This window comes from Vigna umbellata, chromosome 7, assembly GCF_029865625.1.
Source record: "Vigna umbellata cultivar VRB3 chromosome 7, Vumbellata_1.0, whole genome shotgun sequence".
Classification (NCBI taxonomy): Eukaryota; Viridiplantae; Streptophyta; class Magnoliopsida; order Fabales; family Fabaceae; genus Vigna; species Vigna umbellata.
The window spans coordinates 48,385,644-48,403,374 of NC_142171.1; the positions used below are offsets into that span (position 1 = coordinate 48,385,644).

The following is a 17,731-nucleotide window of genomic DNA, read 5'->3' on the forward strand; positions in this document are numbered from 1 at the left end:
TTGCCTCGATGATCTTTTTGGATGGGCAAAATCCTCTTCAACACCAGTTCGCCTTCATGAAACTCTCTTGGGTGCACCCTTTTGTCAAACGCCTTTTTCATTCTCCTTTGATACAGCTGTCCATGACACACTGCTGTTAACCTTTTCTCTTCGATAAGGTTGAGTTGGTCGAATTGGGTTTGAACCCACTCAGCTTTCTCTAACTTAGTTTCCATTAACACGCGTAAGGAGGGAATTTCGACCTCAAATGGAAGTACCGCTTCCATCCCATACACTAGCGAGAACGGCGTGGCCCCAGTTGATGTTCGTACTGATGTGCGGTATCCGTGCAAAGCGAAAGGAAGCATTTCGTGCCAGTCCTTGTAGGTGACCACCATCTTCTGCACAATCTTCTTGATGTTCTTGTTAGCAGCCTCTACTGCCCCATTCATCTTTGGACGATAAGGAGAGGAATTATGGTGGTGAATTTTGAATTCCTCACATAACTCCGCCATCATCTGATTGTTCAGGTTGGTAGCGTTATCAGTGATGATCTTGTTAGGTAGCCCATACCTACAGATCAACTCATTCCTTATGAATCTAACCACAACCTTTCTAGTCACGTTGGCATACGAAGCAGCCTCAACCCACTTGGTGAAATAGTCGATTGTGACTAGTATGAAGCGATGTCCATTTGACGCTTTTGGTTCTATAGCTCCGATGACATCTATTCCCCACATCGAAAATGGCCATGGTGTAGACAACACGTTCAGAGCAGTGGGTGACACATTGATATTATCTGCATATATCTGACATTTCTCACACTTTCTCACGTGTATGCAACAATCGTTTTCCATGGTCAACCAGAAGTAACCAGCTCTTAAGATCTTCCTAGCCATCGAATGTCCATTCATGTGTGTACCAAATGTACCTTCGTGCACTTCTTTCAATATCAACTCGGCTTCCTTTGCATCCACACATCTGAGGAGAACCATGTCATGGTTTCTCTTGTATAAAACATCCCCACTTAAGATGAAACTAACGGCCAACCTTCTTAGTGCTCTTTTATCGTTTTCAGACGCATCCTCAGGGTATTCTCGGGTTTTAAGATAACGCTTGATATCAAAGTACCAAGGTTTACCGTCTAACTCCTCCTCGACGAAGTGGCAATATGCTGGCTCTGCATGGCTTTTCATTTTGATTCTTGGTAATTCTGCATCTTGATCAACCTCAAACATTGACGACAAGGTAGCCAGTGAGTCTGCTAATTGATTATCTTCTCGAGGTATATGGTTAAATGTGATGGAATCGAAATACTCCATTAATCCCCTGATGTAAGCTTGGTAGGGAATTAATTTTGTATCCCTAGTTTCCCATTCTCCTTTCAATTGATGGATGACCAAAGCTGAATCTCCATACACATCCAGAATTTTCGCCTTAGACTCAATTGCTGGTCGAATACCCATGGCACAGGCTTCATATTCAGCGATGTTATTTGTGCAGCTAAAACACAACCTTGCCGTCATTGGTATATACTGACGCTCTGGGGAGATAAGCATTGCCCCTATTCCATGTCCCATCACATTCGAGGCTCCGTCGAATAACACTGTCCATGCTTTTTCGTTTCGGTCTTTGTTCTCTTCAAATAAAGCCATGATATCCTCATCGGGAAATTCAGGTTGCATTGGTTGATAATCACAAAGGGGTTGATGAGCCAGGTATTCTGCTAGTGCGCTACCCTTGACAGATTTTTGAGTGACATATACGATGTCGTACTCTGACAATAGCATCTGCCATCGAGCTATCCTTCTAGTGAGAGCAGGCTTTTCAAAAATATACTTGATAGGATCCATCTTGGATATCAACCATGTGGAATGGCTCAACATGTATTGTCTTAAACGATGAGCGGCCCATGCCAATGCGCAACAAGTCCGCTCTAACGATGAATATCGTTGTTCGCAGTCTGTCAACTTCTTGCTCAAGTAATATATAGCATGCTCTCTTTTGCCATCCTCATCATGCTGACCCAGTACACAACCCATTGACTTGTCCAATACAGTCAAATACAAAATGAGTGGCCTTCCTGGTTCTGGTGGGCGTAATACAGGAGGGTCCTGTAAGTATTGTTTGACTCTCTCAAAAGCGGCCTGACAATCCTCATTCCACACCACAGCCTGATTCTTTCGTAACAACTTGAACAGTGGTTCACAAGTAGCAGTTAATTGGGAGATGAATCTAGCAATGTAATTCAATCTACCCAAAAACCCTCGAACTTCTTTTTCCGTTTTAGGCGCAGGCATTTCCATTATCGCTCGCACTTTGTCTGGATCCACCTCTATCCCCTTCTGGCTGACAATAAAGCCCAACAATTTCCCAGATTTCACTCCAAATGTACATTTGGCGGGATTCAGCCTAAGCTTATACTTCCTCAATCTCTCGAATAACTTTCTCAAGTTGAGGACGTGTTCTTCTTCTGATTCGGACTTCGCGATCATGTCGTCCACATAAACTTCAATCTCCTTGTGCATCATATCATGGAAAAGTGCCACCATCGCCCTTTGATATGTTGCCCCAGCATTCTTGAGTCCAAAAGACATCACTTTATAACAAAATGTGCCCCACAATGTAATAAACGTTGTCTTTTCCATATCTTCTGGCGCCATCTTGATCTGGTTATACCCCGAAAAACCATCCATGAACGAAAACAGTGAATACTTGGCTGTATTATCAACTAGGGTGTCGATGTGTGGTAATGGGAAATTGTCCTTTGGGCTTGCGCGATTCAAATCTCGATAATCGACACACATCCGAACTTTACCATCCTTCTTAGGCACCGGTACAATGTTTGCTACCCATTCTGGGTATCTCGCCACAGCTAGAAACCCTGCATCGAATTGCTTCTGTACCTCCTCCTTGATCTTCAAGGACATTTCCGGTTTCATTCTTCTTAGCTTTTGCTTTACCGGTGGGCATTCCGGCTTGAGTGGGAGCTTGTGTTGTACAATATCTGTATCGAGGCCTGGCATGTCATTGTAAGACCAAGCAAACACATCCCTGAACTCCCTTAATAAGACACGCAATTTTTCTTTCACTTCTGCTTTCATGGCTGTACCGATCTTCACCTCCTTTACCTCATCCTCATTCCCTAAATTGAGTACTTCAACATCTTCCTGGTGAGGTTTCATCTCCTTACACTCTTGTTCCACTAGTCTCAACAGTTCAGGAGGGGGTTCCGGGTCATCATCACAATCATCTTCCGTATTATTGACAGGGCGCCCAAAATCAGGAATATCGACATAATTACTTTCAAAACATTCATTGTCATATCTGCATTATTTGAGTTTATGAAAAGGAAATAAATAAACGAAAAAACGACGAGGAATGCAAAATGATGATAAAACACAAACAAACACACTTTGATTATCGCGCTGAGCATAACAAACTAAAAGCGTCAACCCGTAAGTCATGAATCCTAAAGCCCCGGGCAAAGCTATAGGATTAATTAAAGTTATTACATCTTATTCAAATTAAGCATCACGGGCAAATCCAGCATCTTCCAGTTGTCGAGTCGTGCATCCGGGGAGCAGGCCCACACGAAACTGGAACCTTCCGATCCATCTTCATCTCCCACAGCCGCTATGTGGCCAGCGTTAACCCAACCAACGCTGCGAAAGCTCTCCTTGAGGTCACAGATACAAATTCTTCCCACTTTGGGCTCCCGTCTTTCCATCCGAGCCAGACTGCGCTCTCTCCTTTCTTCTATCAGCCTTCTCCTATCCTCCTTGGTGGGCTTGTATCCCAGGCCATACCTATTCTTATTCTCGACGACCTCCAGAGGGAATGCTCGCCCCTGTCCATACCTACCCAAACCTTTCCCATGCATATAACCTTCTTTTAGCATGACTTTGGCCATCATGATAGAAGCACGCGACAAATGCGGGTTGACCGCGAATGGCTCCACATAGGTGTTTCCCACGATCTCCAGAGATTGGAAAGTTGCCTCGAGAGCTTCCTCGGCTGCTTCAATATAACGGGAGGATGATGGTCCGCTCACCAGGAAATCCTCCTCTCCTGCCACTATCACCAGCTTGTCTCCCATAACATACTTCAACTTTTGGTGTAGTGTAGAAGGCACAACCCCTGCAGAATGGATCCATGGGCGACCCAACAGACAACTATAGGCCGGGAGGATGTCCATGACTTGGAATGTCACTTGAAAGACACACGGACTGACTTGGACTGGTAGTTCTACCTCTCCCATCACTTCCCTCTTACTACCATCAAAGGCTCTCACAATCATAGAACTTGGCTTCATATGCGTTCCGTCACTGGGTAGCTTCTCCAAGGTTGCTTTTGGCATGACGTTCAGGGAGGATCCATTATCCACTAAGACATGTGCTATCACATGATCCAAGCATTTCACAGAGACATGAAGGGCTTTGTTATGACCTCTCCCCTCAACAGGTATCTCTTCATCAGTGAAGGTGAGGTAATTATTAGCAACGATGTTGCCAACAATGCCCTCGAACTTGTTCAGAGAAATACCTTGTTCCACATGAGCCTCACTGAGTATCTTCATCAACAACTTTCGGTGGGAGGCAGAGTGCATGAGTAATTCTAGCAAGGAGATCCGGGCAGGCATGCTGTTCAACTATTCCACCACTTTGTACTCACTCTGTTGTATGAACTTTAGGAATTCACCAACTTCTTCTTCAGATATTTCCCTCTTCTCGTCTTTGTCGGGGGTCTCCTCGGCCTCCACGTTCTTCCCCCTCAAGAACTCCTTTGCTTTTGCAGCCATTGTTGCTTCCCTATCATTGGTTCTTTCTCTCGCCAATTCTGGTGGTGTAAAGATTCGACCACTTCTGGTCATTCCACCAATGGCTGATATGTTTTCCACAGTCGGATTTGCATATTCTCCCTCATCTAATGCAGTTGCCCCATATCTCCATGGGACGACTTTCTCGTTCTTATAAGGGAAAGGAGTTGGCACTCGGATGACAACAGACGGATTTCCTTCAGTTACCAGTGCAGGGGTGGTCCTAGTAAAATGAATCACCAAAGGTTCGGGTAGAGTCACATCAGATTCTCCACCAATTTGTGCAAATACTTCTTCCTCTCTGACCTTGCGGCACACTTGCATCAGATTTCTATCAAGTAAGTCTTGTAGAAAAATCTCGAATTCCATACATTCCTCAATAGAGTGCCCGGCCTCCGGATGGAGTGCGCACGCTATACCCAGATCATAATCGCCCTTCACTAGGCCCTTCTTCAACAAAGCTTCAAAGATAAACCTCCTAGAACTTCGGATTTCGCCCACATCTCTTATCAGATCATGGTTTCCAACCTCGACGGCGTTCGTCGAGGAACTCCCATGCCCGGACAATGGATTAGTATCGACGCTGGGCTGGTCCTCTTGAAACTTTAACCAACCCAAATCTATCAGAGCCTGAACTTTGTATTTGAGAGCCATACATCCTTCGGTCGAGTGGCCAACGCCTCCTGCATGATAACTACACCTGGCATTTGCGTCATAACCCCTAGGGTACGGCGGCTGTACAGGCTTCATCGGCCAAATGGCGACCAGACCCTTTTTGACTAGGTTAGGTAACAATTCAGTGTAAGTCATGGGGATTGGGGTGAACCTAACAAATTGATTTCCCCTTGGGTTGTTGTTGTGACCCACATTCAGATTTGGGCCCATGTTTGCGGCCGGTCTTGAAGCTTCGGTTGGGATACGCTGCGGTGGATAATACGCTTGTTGTTGTTGAGGCTTAGCTTGGTGAGCAAACGCGGTGTTAGCAGCATAAGGAGGTGGGTTTAAGTATGGTCGATAATTAGGATCGGGAGCTCGTCCTCTCCACACAAGCATCACCGACGCAACATGTACCTCCCCCTCTTTTTTCTTCCCCTAATTAAAACTAGGCTTTTTGTAGTTTCTAGCTGCAGGTGGACCATAGGCTATCTTCCCGTTTTTCAATCCAATTTCCATCCTCTCACCAATGATGATGGTGTCAGCAAAATTGACAGATACATTCCCAACCATATGCTCATAAAAGGGCGGTTGGAGTGTGTTTACGAACATTGACACCATCTCCTTATCAAACAACGGCGGCTCAACTTGCGCAGCCAACTCTCTCCATCGTTGGGCGTACTCTTTGAAAGTTTCATTGTCCTTTTTTGTCATATTCTGCAGCTGCAGACGGTCCGGAGCAACATGATTATTGTATACATATTGTTTTATGAAGGCGTCAGCTAGATCCGCCCAACAACGAATTCGGGATGGCTCCAGGTGGGTGTACCAGTTCGATGCCACCCCAGCCAAACTTTCCTGGAAAACGTGGATGAGTAGCTGCTCATCATGAGCATACACAACTATCTTTCTGCAGTACATGGTCACATGGCTTTTAGGGCAAGTGTTACCCCTATATTTTTCAAACTCCAGCGCCTTGAACTTAGGCGGGATTTTCAAGCCCGAAACCAAACTCAATCTGGCCGCATCTCCAAACCCGTAGCTCTCAACTCCCTCAACAGCTCTCAACCTCGCCTCCCGACTTTCCAACCTACCCGTAGCTCCAACGAGGCTACCGAATCCCCCAACCATCGTGGCGTGCTGTGCAGCTTCGGCTGAAGAATCCTCCCTATCAACCACACGCGGTACTGGGGTCACCCGAATTCCATCAGTTGTGTTGGTCTCATTCATTCCCGTGCCCACCATGGGAGCCGACACTAAGACAGGTCCCTGAGTGCTGGTGGTTGGTAGTATATTGCCAGTCGCGGGGAACGAGAATGAAGCGTGCTCAGCTTCTGAGTACTCTCCTACAGGAGGAGCGTAACCCGGAGGTAAACCATACAGTGGGAAAGGAACAGATTGGCTCGCAGCGTTGAACATTGGGGGATAAGGGTGAGCATTCCCCCCAACATGCGCAGATGAAGACTCTCCAGTAGTCTTCATGGATTCAAGCGTCGCCAAGATCTGGCCGATCTGGTCCTTCAACTGGCCAACATCCGTTTTGAGAGACTCCTGTGACTCCTCCCAGCTTGCCATGGCTTTTGAATTTGCCCGGGTCCGGTAGGGATGTCGTGGAAATTTGGTCGTCATTTTTTCTCACGCGTACTGTTTTATTATTTTAATTAATTAGATGGGAATGAAACATGCTGAACAAAAGAAAAGATGATGCATGCTAGTAATAGGGGGAAATCACAAGATTGTAATGACATCACTGATGGAAATTAACACAAGCAGATGCTAAAAAACATCCCACACCTTTCATTTAAAGGGAAACAAGTTCATTACATTTCTTACAGGAAACAAATCATAAAGATCTCAAAATACATCAATTCCTAGCCCGAATGATGAGGGATTTCATCTCGTCTATCAACCGTTTACAGTGATTAATAAAAAGCTCTATTTCTACTGGTGGGCTGTAAAAGTGGGTACTCGCTTCAGCTTCCAACACCATTCTGGGGATGTCTTCAATTGCCCCATTTGCCAAAGCAGCCAACTGAGAGAAGCTTTCCTTCCAATGCTTTACGGCTGTTTCTTGCTCTGCGATGTGCTCTTTCATTCGCTTTATCAAGGCCTGATGCCTTTCTTCAAATTCCATCGACCTCCATCGCTCCTCCTGCTCCTCGATGTAATCCTCCATCTGCTTTAACATGGCTCGATACTCCTCTTCAGCCTCTGCCAGCTTCCAGTGCTCCTGATTCAACTCCGCTTCAAATGATGTAGCCATTTCCTTCATTTGATGCCCCGATTCTTGTACTTGGACTTGCGCTTCCCTTAGTCTTTTTAGGGCTTCCCTTTTATCCCTCTGGGCTTCTTCATAGAGTTGTTTCCACTGTCTGCCCTCTTCTAAAGCCACATTCTTCTCATTCACCCTCATGGATAACTCCTTACTTGCGGCCGCAAGATCCTATTTTACTCGGAATGTATAATCTCTCTCTGCCTTCTGGCATTTGACAATGTTTTCATAAGCCCGTTACTTTTCTTCGTTATCATTCCTCATATCCACAAAATCATTGCGAGCTTTCTGTAATTCATTTTCCAACCTAGCATTCCTCACCCTCAATCTCTCCACCTCAGCCTTCAGCTGTTTCACCTCTTCACTTTCTCGGGCTTGGGATGTTCCTTCACTCGCCGATTGATCATTGATGGGCTTGAAAGGCAACTTGACTTCTCTTACCCTCTCCAGAATCCAGGTATGATAACTAACCCTGCTATCAATCACTCCACTCCTCAGGTCCTTCTCTGCTCGCACCACATTTTCCCAGGCACTTTTGACTCTCCTCAACATTTCAGTACAATGTCCGTCCTCATAGTAGATGAAGAAGGCTGTGAGATAATCTGGTAAAGGCGCTCCCTTCATAGGATATCCGAACTGTCTTTGGACCAAAACAGGGTTGTAGTTAATACAATACCTAGCGCCTATGAGATGTATGTTAGGGAAGTTGCCACAATGTTGGATAGATGGTTTAGTCTCAAGCCAAGGAAGGCGCCATTTTACGTTTCCTTCTCTCAAACCGGCAAAGAAAAGAGCCCACCCATTACCTCCTTGATGCGACAGATTCTCAGGTGAACTTCTAACATCAACTACCCCCTTAAATACTCGTGCCGTCATCCACGCATATAACGCCGACAAACAATAAAGAATCCTCTTCCCTTTTCTCTCATGGCAAAAACTCATAGTCCCATACACATCTGCGAGGACTGCTGTTACGGGGTTTTCTGATCTCGTCTTTTTTGCCATGAAGACATCAATAGCAGTGTAATCTACAAAGTCTTCCAGCTTGGGAAACAGGACAATGCCAAACACAGTGAGGGCTAGTACATCCATGAAGGTCTCCCATTCTTCCCTATCGCCCAGGTCGTGCAAATATTGTTCAAGGTAACCTTGTGTCAGCCCCCGAATTTGATGTCTCGTTATCAACCGGTTCTCCAATTCATTGGGCTGTAATTTCATTATAGCAGCAAGGGTAGAAACAGAGGCATGATGCTCCAAGTGCTGATATGGCTTGGTACCCTCTAATGGCAAGCCCAGAATATGCTCAAATTCTTCTACAGTTGGCGCCAGCTGGAAGTCCTGGAAGGTAAAACATCTCAGGGGAGGATCATAATACTGAGCTAGAGCTGTAATAGCGGGCAACTGTACTTTCACCTCCATTAAACTCAACAAATTCCCATATTTCCTCCCGAAGGCTTCTCTCTGTATGGTCTTGAGTCTTCGGCCTAAATTTATCAACCCGGTCAAATTTCCAACATGTGTCCTTAGGCTAGACTTCTTTCTTAAAATGGCGGAGTTGGTATGCAGTGTAGCATTAGATCTGGCGTCAACATCCATCTCGTGTGAAGTCAAGTGTATACTTGTGATTTCCCCTAAAACCAACATGTTACTAAATGATGCATGAATATGATGCATGATAATAAAACAACATGATGAATCAAATGCATGCACGGCATGAAAATGCAATAACATAATTTTCGAAAGAGAACGAACAGCGTGAGGATTACAAGAATACACGTTCCTCCCTTTGTGCCCTAATAAAGGTTCAATGGCTTGGATTCGAGGTCAAGTATATGCAATTTCACAAGGATGGTCTCCTGAACCTAGAGGTCAATGGTCACTAGAGCTATGGCCCCCTTCATAGCATCTCCACAACAGTCGAGTAATCAACTAGATGAGGAGACACAAGTGAAGATAACATACTCTAGCTGGAGTTCTCACGATAGCCAGACAGGAAGTACATCCCAGAATGACACCGCTACACAACTCCTCTAATTCTAAGTTACGCTCAGACCCGGGTATAGGGCCCCACTCATGATATGCACAAAGTGTGTGTGTGAAGGGAGAATGCAATGCATACCCAAACCCTCACCTGCAAAACAACCAGAAAAATTCCCAGGCAGATATAAACATGTTTTCTACCCTAGGGTTCCATATTCAACAATTCACATGCAGTTATTCCAACTATCAAACACAGATAAAGAAAAAAACCGGGGAAAAAAAACACAAAGAAAAATCATGTCAAATTCGCGCATCTAATTAAACGGCCTGACTCTCGCGTTCCCCAGTGAAGTCGCCATCTGTCGCAACCGGAATCGCGACGGGACGACTATCCAAAATGAAAATCGAGTTTTGGAAAAGAGATTTGAAGTCGCCACCATAGTTTATTATGGGAAACTACGGGAAAACCATAAAACGATAAAGCACGGTCCACGAAAACCAGATTCTGGGTTCGGGAGTCGGTTACGCGTGGGGAAGGTGTTAGCACCCCACAACGCCTGCCCTAAGGCAGTACCTTTAACTAAATGCACGAATATGATGTGATTTTCAAAATGTTTAACTATCCCCTAAAATAAAATTCTAAAATAAACAAAACATATTTTTTAGTTTTTTGGGCCCGACAAGGATTTACCTTGCTCCTACGTATTCTCATTCAAAATGAGAAATCAGGGTTACGTAGTTCTTTTTGAAAATGTTTGAGAGATTTGTTTGAGAAATTGATTGAAAGATTTGTTTGAGAAAATGATTACGGATAAATTTGGATTTTTGGGAAAGTGAACCTGACAAGGGCTAGCCTTGCTCCTACGTGTAACATCCCAAAATACAGTAATTACCATAATCAGAATTAATTACATTAAAACAGTAAAACAATGCAGTCTTCATAAATAACAGAGTTCAAAAGCCGAAAGGCTTCAATACAAAAGCAACGCTCATAAAACGTATACAGTGGGAGTCTAAAACGAACGGCTTAAGTGCGCATATACAAGGGATTTGGATGAACGGTTTTACGTAATTAATAACCGAACGTCAATATAAGCTAACGTTTACAAACTAAACATCTATGAGCGTTCTAAACAAAAAGAAATACGGACGTCCTACTGCTCCGCTTTCACTTCCACTTCAACCAAGTTCTCTTCCTCAATAACGTCCTCCAGGGTAGCCTCGCCTTCTGCTCACATCCACACGGATGATCATTGCAAGACAGGACGAACGTACATAGACAGTATGACAACACAAGGAAAAACGAAAGGGTAAGCTTATAATATTTAATTCATACAATTAACACATACATACAACATGTAACTTAACATAGAACAACATAGAAATAAATATATATATATATATATATGACAGACCGTCCGGACTGTATGAACCATGTAGTTACAAGCGTCCTTGCACCCGAGTGGTGTAGTAACTGATCTAATCTCACAGCTGCCACTCGAGGTTAATCCGTTCTTACGTCGCCCATGTTAACTTATGGACTAAGGACCTCCTGCCGTTCCCACACATGACTACCCTCCTCTACATGAAGATGAGCATCACGGAACATCAGGATGGACAGCGAGTCTTAACTTATCCACGGTCATACTTTACCAAATTTAATATTTAACATATCTGAGACGTTCCTCCTTGGAACGCTCGTTCAAATTCCATAATCGTATAACCATTTAATATAATATTCAAACATCTTAACCTTTCATATTTATAACATTTTCATTCTATGTTCCACTCTCTTAAAAAGACGAACGTTTAACTTTCTGAAGGAATAGGACGAATGTTAAAACCAGATTTAGCAGAACCCTTTAACAATCAGAAAGACTCCAAAATAATAAAACAATTTCAGAATATTTTAAGTACCAAGAGGTAAGATTGACTCAACTTGGACGAAGATACATCAAGAGGAATACTTAATTACATTGGGAACTTTTTGTTTAAAATGGGACGACTGCCAGTCAATGACCGAACGCGCCAATATACAATTACTAGCCATTTAGGACGAACGCTATTTACGTTCGTTAAGAAATCAATTATAAGGACGAGCGTTCAATCTAAGACCGAACGCTTCATTAATGCGAACGCTAGGTAGATGACCGAGCCCCAATCATGACGAACGCTTGGTATAAGACCGAGCGCTATTTAGGACGAACGCTTCGGTATAAGACCGAACAATATTTAGGACGAACGTTCAGTATAAGACCGAACGATATTTAGGACGAACGTTCAGTATAAGACCGAACGATATTTAGGACGAACGTTCAGTATAAGACCGAACGCTACTTAATGCAATATTATTAAATTTAAGGCGTACGACAACTCTATGTGGAGCCGAACGCTCAAACATAGTAATTCAAATAAAGACGCTCGTTCTCAAACCGAACCCTTCCCAAATGAAAGAATTAAACTCTAAGTCTTTTTCAGGGAAACCGAACGGTGTAAGACCATTCGATGACGATCGTAATTTATCATAGGGAATTTATCAGATCCAGATTTTCAACTAAGTTAACTTACTATTTCTCATGTGATTCTTACTTCGTAATTTTCATATCCAGGATTAATTCTCATACTATACAGATTTCATCAAATTAATAAATTCAACCATACTATAGTCATACATCTTTCATACGAATCCGATTCAACATGCATTTCAACCAACAGAAAATATAATCATACAGCACAACAGGGTTCGTTCATGCAGATCCAGAACAGCACATATACATATATTTCATACAAACAACCCATATCATGCCTTCATGCAATCATACAAGTATAAATTAAATATATAAGCTTCCCTTACCTGGATAGCAGTGTACGCCCTAATGCAAAAGTTGGGTTTGTCTCTTACAGCGTTCTACCCTCAGTTTCACTAGACACTTTCACTTGATCTAAATACCAAAATCAGAGATTACTCAAATACAGTCCATGCATGAACCGAGAGCATGGTTTCGTATGAAACCCTAAATGGACAACTACTAGAGAAGGGAACTTACCAGCTTAGATTCCAATTCTGTTCGATCCAAAAGGAAGATCACAGCTGGACGAACGTTCCTACGGTTCTGAAATGAAATCGGAGGAGAAGGAAATGAATTACAGTGGAGAGAAGGTGAACTGGTTCTAGAGAGAAGGTGGAGAAAAATGGAGAAATCAGTTTTGAGGAAGAAGGTGAATGCATGCAGAGAATGGGAAGGAGTGTTTTCAGAAAATTAAATTCTCTTTCCCAAGTCAAATGGACGTTCATTCACACGCGGACACCTGTCTTCCACTACTGATTTTTAGAAGGTTCCAGCATGACACATGGCAGATGGGTGGCAGAGAGTGTGCGTGGGTTTTTAATGTTCTGAGTAATGGCATGGGTGCGTTTTTCAATGCTTGGCAGAGTGGTTTATTCACATTAAATCTGATTTGACAGGTGTTTTGCAGAGTTAAATATCTAGGGTCTTACATTCTCCCTAACTAAAAAAATTTTCGACCTCGAAAATTAGTACTAACCCGGAAATAAGTGGGGATACAAGTCCCTCATAGCATCTTCGACTTCCCACGTTGAATCACCAGTCTTCGCGTCCCACACCATTTTGACTAGACGAACGTCCTTTCCTTTGTATAGCTTGGTGCGGCTGTCTTCCACCCGTACTGGTTGCAACTCCAGCGTTCGGTCGTGGCGTAGTGGAACGTCTTCCAACTCCAAGATATGAGAGGGATTGGCTATGTACTTCCGGAGTTGGGAAACGTGGAAGACTGGATGAAGATTTGATAGCTGAGGAGGCAAGGCAAGTTCATAAGCTACTGGCCCAATCTTCTTCAAAATCTGGTACGGTCCTATGAACTTGGGAGATAGCTTCTTTGGACGAACGGCTCGGCCTACTCCAGTGATCGGATTAAGTCTTAAAAAGACATGGTCTCCTGCAGCAAACTCCAATAATCTTCTTCGCCTATCCGCATAGGATTTCTGCCTGCTCAAGGACGTCTTCAATCTCTCCTGGATCAACTTCACTTTATCAGTCGTTTGCTGGATGAGCTCAGGTCCGGTCAGTACGTTCTCTCCTTCCTGGAACCAACAGAGTGGCGTTCGGCATTTTCTTCCATAAAGAGCTTCAAACGGCGCCATTCCAATGCTAGCTTGAAAGCTGTTGTTGTACGTGAATTCCACTAGTGGCAAAACTTCATCCCATGCGCCTAAGTGATCTAGGACGCACGTCCTCAGTAAGTCTTCCAGCGTCTGGATGGTCCTTTCAGACTGGCCGTCCGTTTGCGGATGATATGCTGAACTCATCTGCAATCTGCTTCCTAATTCACCTTGTAGAGATTGCCAAAACCGAGATGTAAATCTCGTGTCTCGGTCAGATATTATGCTTGAAGGCACTCCATGCAGACGAACGATCTCCTTTATATACAACTTAGCCAGATTCGTCATTGACATCTTCAAATTAACGGGCAGGAAATGGGCGCTCTTCGTTAATCTGTCCACGATCACCCAGATTGAATCATGATTCCTGACCGTGCGTGGTAGATGAGTCACAAAGTCCATGGAGATGCTGTCCCACTTCCATTCGGGAATTTCCAACTGCTGAAGTAAGCCTCCTGGTCTTTGGTGTTCGGCCTTTGCACGTTGACAAGTCAAGCATGATGCCACAAAACGAGCGACATCATTCTTCATTCCAGGCCACCAGAAGGATTTCCGGAGGTCTTGATACATCTTAGTCATGCCAGGGTGCATGCTAAGGCGGCTATGATGACCTTCCTCCAGAATGATTCTCTTCAGCTCGCCATCATTAGGAACGCACGTCCTACCCATGTAACGCAATAGGCCGTCCGTTCTTGTATTGAAATGTTTGGCCTGATCCGTACCGAGCGCGCTTAAAATCTTCACCAACTCCTCGTCCTCGCGTTGCTTCATCCTGATACGATCAAAGACGTTGCTAGATATTCTAAGGTTACAACATTTGATGCTGTTCGGCTCCAATTCGAACTGTAACCTTAGATCTCTGAAGCTCTCCACTAAACTCAGCTCTTTCACCATCATAACCGAGACGTGCACTGCCTTCCTGCTTAGGGCGTCCGCCACTACATTGGCCTTTCCAGGGTGGTAAAGCAGTTCAAACTCATAATCTTTCAAAAATTCCAACCAACGCCTCTGCCTCATGTTCAATTCCTTCTGATCAAATAAATATTTGAGGCTCTTGTGGTCACTGAAGACTTGAAATGTAGATCCGTACAGATAATGCCTCCAAATCTTCAGTGCAAAGACGACCGCTGCCAATTCCAGGTCGTGCGTTGGGTAGTTCTTCTCATGGATTTTCAATTGACGAGACGCGTACGCTACTGCTCGCTTTTCTTGCATGAGCACACAGCCCAACCCTTGGTGAGAAGCGTCGCAGTATACTTCAAAGGGCTTGAACGTGTCCGGAATGATCAACACTGGAGCGCTCGTCAATTTTACCTTCAACTCTTGGAAACTGGCTTCACAACGATCAGTCCAAGCGAACGGCTGATCTTTACGAGTCAACTGAGTTAGCGGCGCTACTATCTTAGCAAAACCTTCAATGAAACGTCTGTAGTAGCCCGCCAGTCCAACAAAACTACGCACCTCAGTGACCGAACGCGGACTCTCCCATTCCAGTACCGCTCGTACTTTCGCTGGATCTACCGAGATACCTCCAGCCGACACCACATGCCCCAAGAACTGAATTTCCCTCATCCAGAATTCACACTTAGACAACTTGGCATATAATTCCTTCTCCCGCAACACTCCAAGTATAAGTCTAAGATGCTCTTCATGTTCGTCTTCGGTCTTGGAATAGATGAGAATATCATCTATGAAGACGACCACAAACTTATCCAAATAGGGCCTGAAGATGCGATTCATATACTCCATAAACACGGCTGGAGCGTTCGTCACTCCAAATGGCATCACCACGTATTCATAATGCCCATACCGAGACCTGAACGCTGTCTTATGAATGTCATCCTCCTTAATTCTGATTTGATGATATCCGGATCTCAAATCAATCTTTGAGAATACTGTCGCCCCATGAAGTTGGTCCCGCAAATCATCTATCCTCGGCAATGGGTATTTATTCTTGATGGTCAGCTTGTTTAGCTGCCTGTAATCAATACACAACCGCGAGCTGCCATCCTTCTTCTTCACCAAAAGAACGGGCGCTCCCCACGGTGATACGCTCGGCCTGATAAATTGCTTATCCATGAGCTCTTCAATCTGCTTCTTAAGTTCAACCAACTCGGCAGGCGCCATACGGTATGGTTGAACTGAGATAGGTGCTGCCATCGTCACCAAATCAATGGTGAATTCCACCTCACGAACAGGAGGCAGTCCCGGTATTTCTTCCGGAAAGACGTCCGGAAACTCATCCACAACCGATCGTCCATTTCTGCCACCTTTGAACGATCGTCCTTGTACCACACTTCCGAATTCCTGATCTTCATGGGTCATGATCAGGAAACAGCTAGCGCCCTCCATGATGTCTTCTTTAAGTTGACCGAGCGTCACTGATAACACTTCCTCTTCTTCATCAGGAAAAATCAATTCCTTCCTGCCGCAATCTATAAGGATGTGATTGGTAGCCAACCAATCCATCCCTAAAATCACCTCTAAACCTTGAAGAGGTAAGCAGATGAGATTCACTTTAAAATTACGCCCCTCCACTTCTATAGAACATTTGGCGCACATAGTTGACGTCCTAATTTTGCCAGCTGCTGGGTGGATACCACCAGGTCGAACGGCATCTCACTCACTTCTAAACCCAGTTTTTCAACACACGCCTTCGAGATGAAGGAGTGAGTCGCCCCAGAGTCAAACAACACACAGCAAGACGTTCCATAAATTAAGCAGGTACTGATGATGAGTGTACCTGAGTTGGCTGCCTCTGCACCAGTTATAGCATACACTCGACCCACTGCTTGTGCTCGTCCACCTCTTGGCTGATTCCTTCCAGCGTTTGGTGGTCTCATTACCGCCCTCCCTCCAAAGTTGCACTCGTTCTCCACATGTCCATTCCTTCCACATTTGTTGCAGTGTTTTCCTCCCACCAGTTGAGGACAAAACGAACGGTAATGTGGTCCACCACATTTATAACAGGTGACGTTTCCTTGCTGCTCAAACTGTCCGGCAGGAACCAAGGATTGAGATCCACTCGTGTTTGTTGTCGGACGAGCGTAAGGAGATCCCCTCTGATTGACATTTCCCCTTGAGACGATCGGTCCCCTTACTGTTTGTTGTTTCTTGAGTCGTTCAGCTTCTGCCATGTTCTTCTCTAACACCTTGGCCCTCTCAACCATGGCAGGAAACGTTCGTATGCACAAGCTTGAAATCAGAACTTTCAAATCACTCCTTAGGCCGTTCTCAAACTTCCGACATTGCCACTCTTCACTGGTGGCCATTGTATTGAATCTGACAAGGTGTTTGAATTTGTTGGTGTATTCGGAAACAGACATACCCCCCTGAACCAGCTGCAAAAACTCAACCTCCTTTGCAAAACGGACGCTGTCAGGAAAGTACTCTTCATAAAATTTGTTTCTGAACACTTCCCAAGTGATTGGTTGTTGAGCGTCCGTCAGAATGGCTCTCACGCTCGCCCACCAGTGGCTCGCTTCTCCAGTCAATAAATACTCCGTGTACGCCAACCTGTTTTCGTCTGGACACTTTTTGGCGTTAAAAATCCTTTCTATGTCCCTTAGCCACTGGTCTGCCTCGTCAGGGAGGCCCTTACCATTAAACTTAACCGGATGGTGTTGGAGGAAACTCTCCAAGCTCCATTCGGCAATGGGCTGGGCAGCGTTAGAAGAGGACGCTCCCGGGGTGTGTCTGGTTGCTGCCAGAATCTCCATCAACTGTCTTTGAGTTGTTTCAGAGTTGGCTCGAGAGGCCTCCAAACTCTGCATAGCGGCCTGATTTTGCTGCATCAGAGTGGCGTTCTGCTCCATTAACGTTGTGTTTTGTTGATGCAGCCTTTCAA

At 44.6% G+C, this 17,731-nt stretch overlaps 1 protein-coding gene across 1 annotated transcript; it reads right to left on the reverse strand.

Annotated features, from left to right (window-relative positions):
• Window positions 1–16,424: 16,424 nt before the first annotated feature.
• LOC148196474 (uncharacterized) lies at window positions 16,425–17,054 on the reverse strand. Its single transcript, XM_088095400.1, has one exon. The coding sequence runs from the start codon at window positions 17,052–17,054 to the stop codon at window positions 16,425–16,427; it is 630 nt and encodes a 209-aa protein (XP_087951526.1).
• Window positions 17,055–17,731: the final 677 nt, after the last annotated feature.

What these genes read in the sequence shown, in the direction of transcription:
- LOC148196474 (XM_088095400.1), bottom strand. Translation starts at nt 17,054, where the DNA reads ATGGTTGAGAGGGCCAAGGTGTTAGAGAAGAACATGGCAGAAGCTGAA.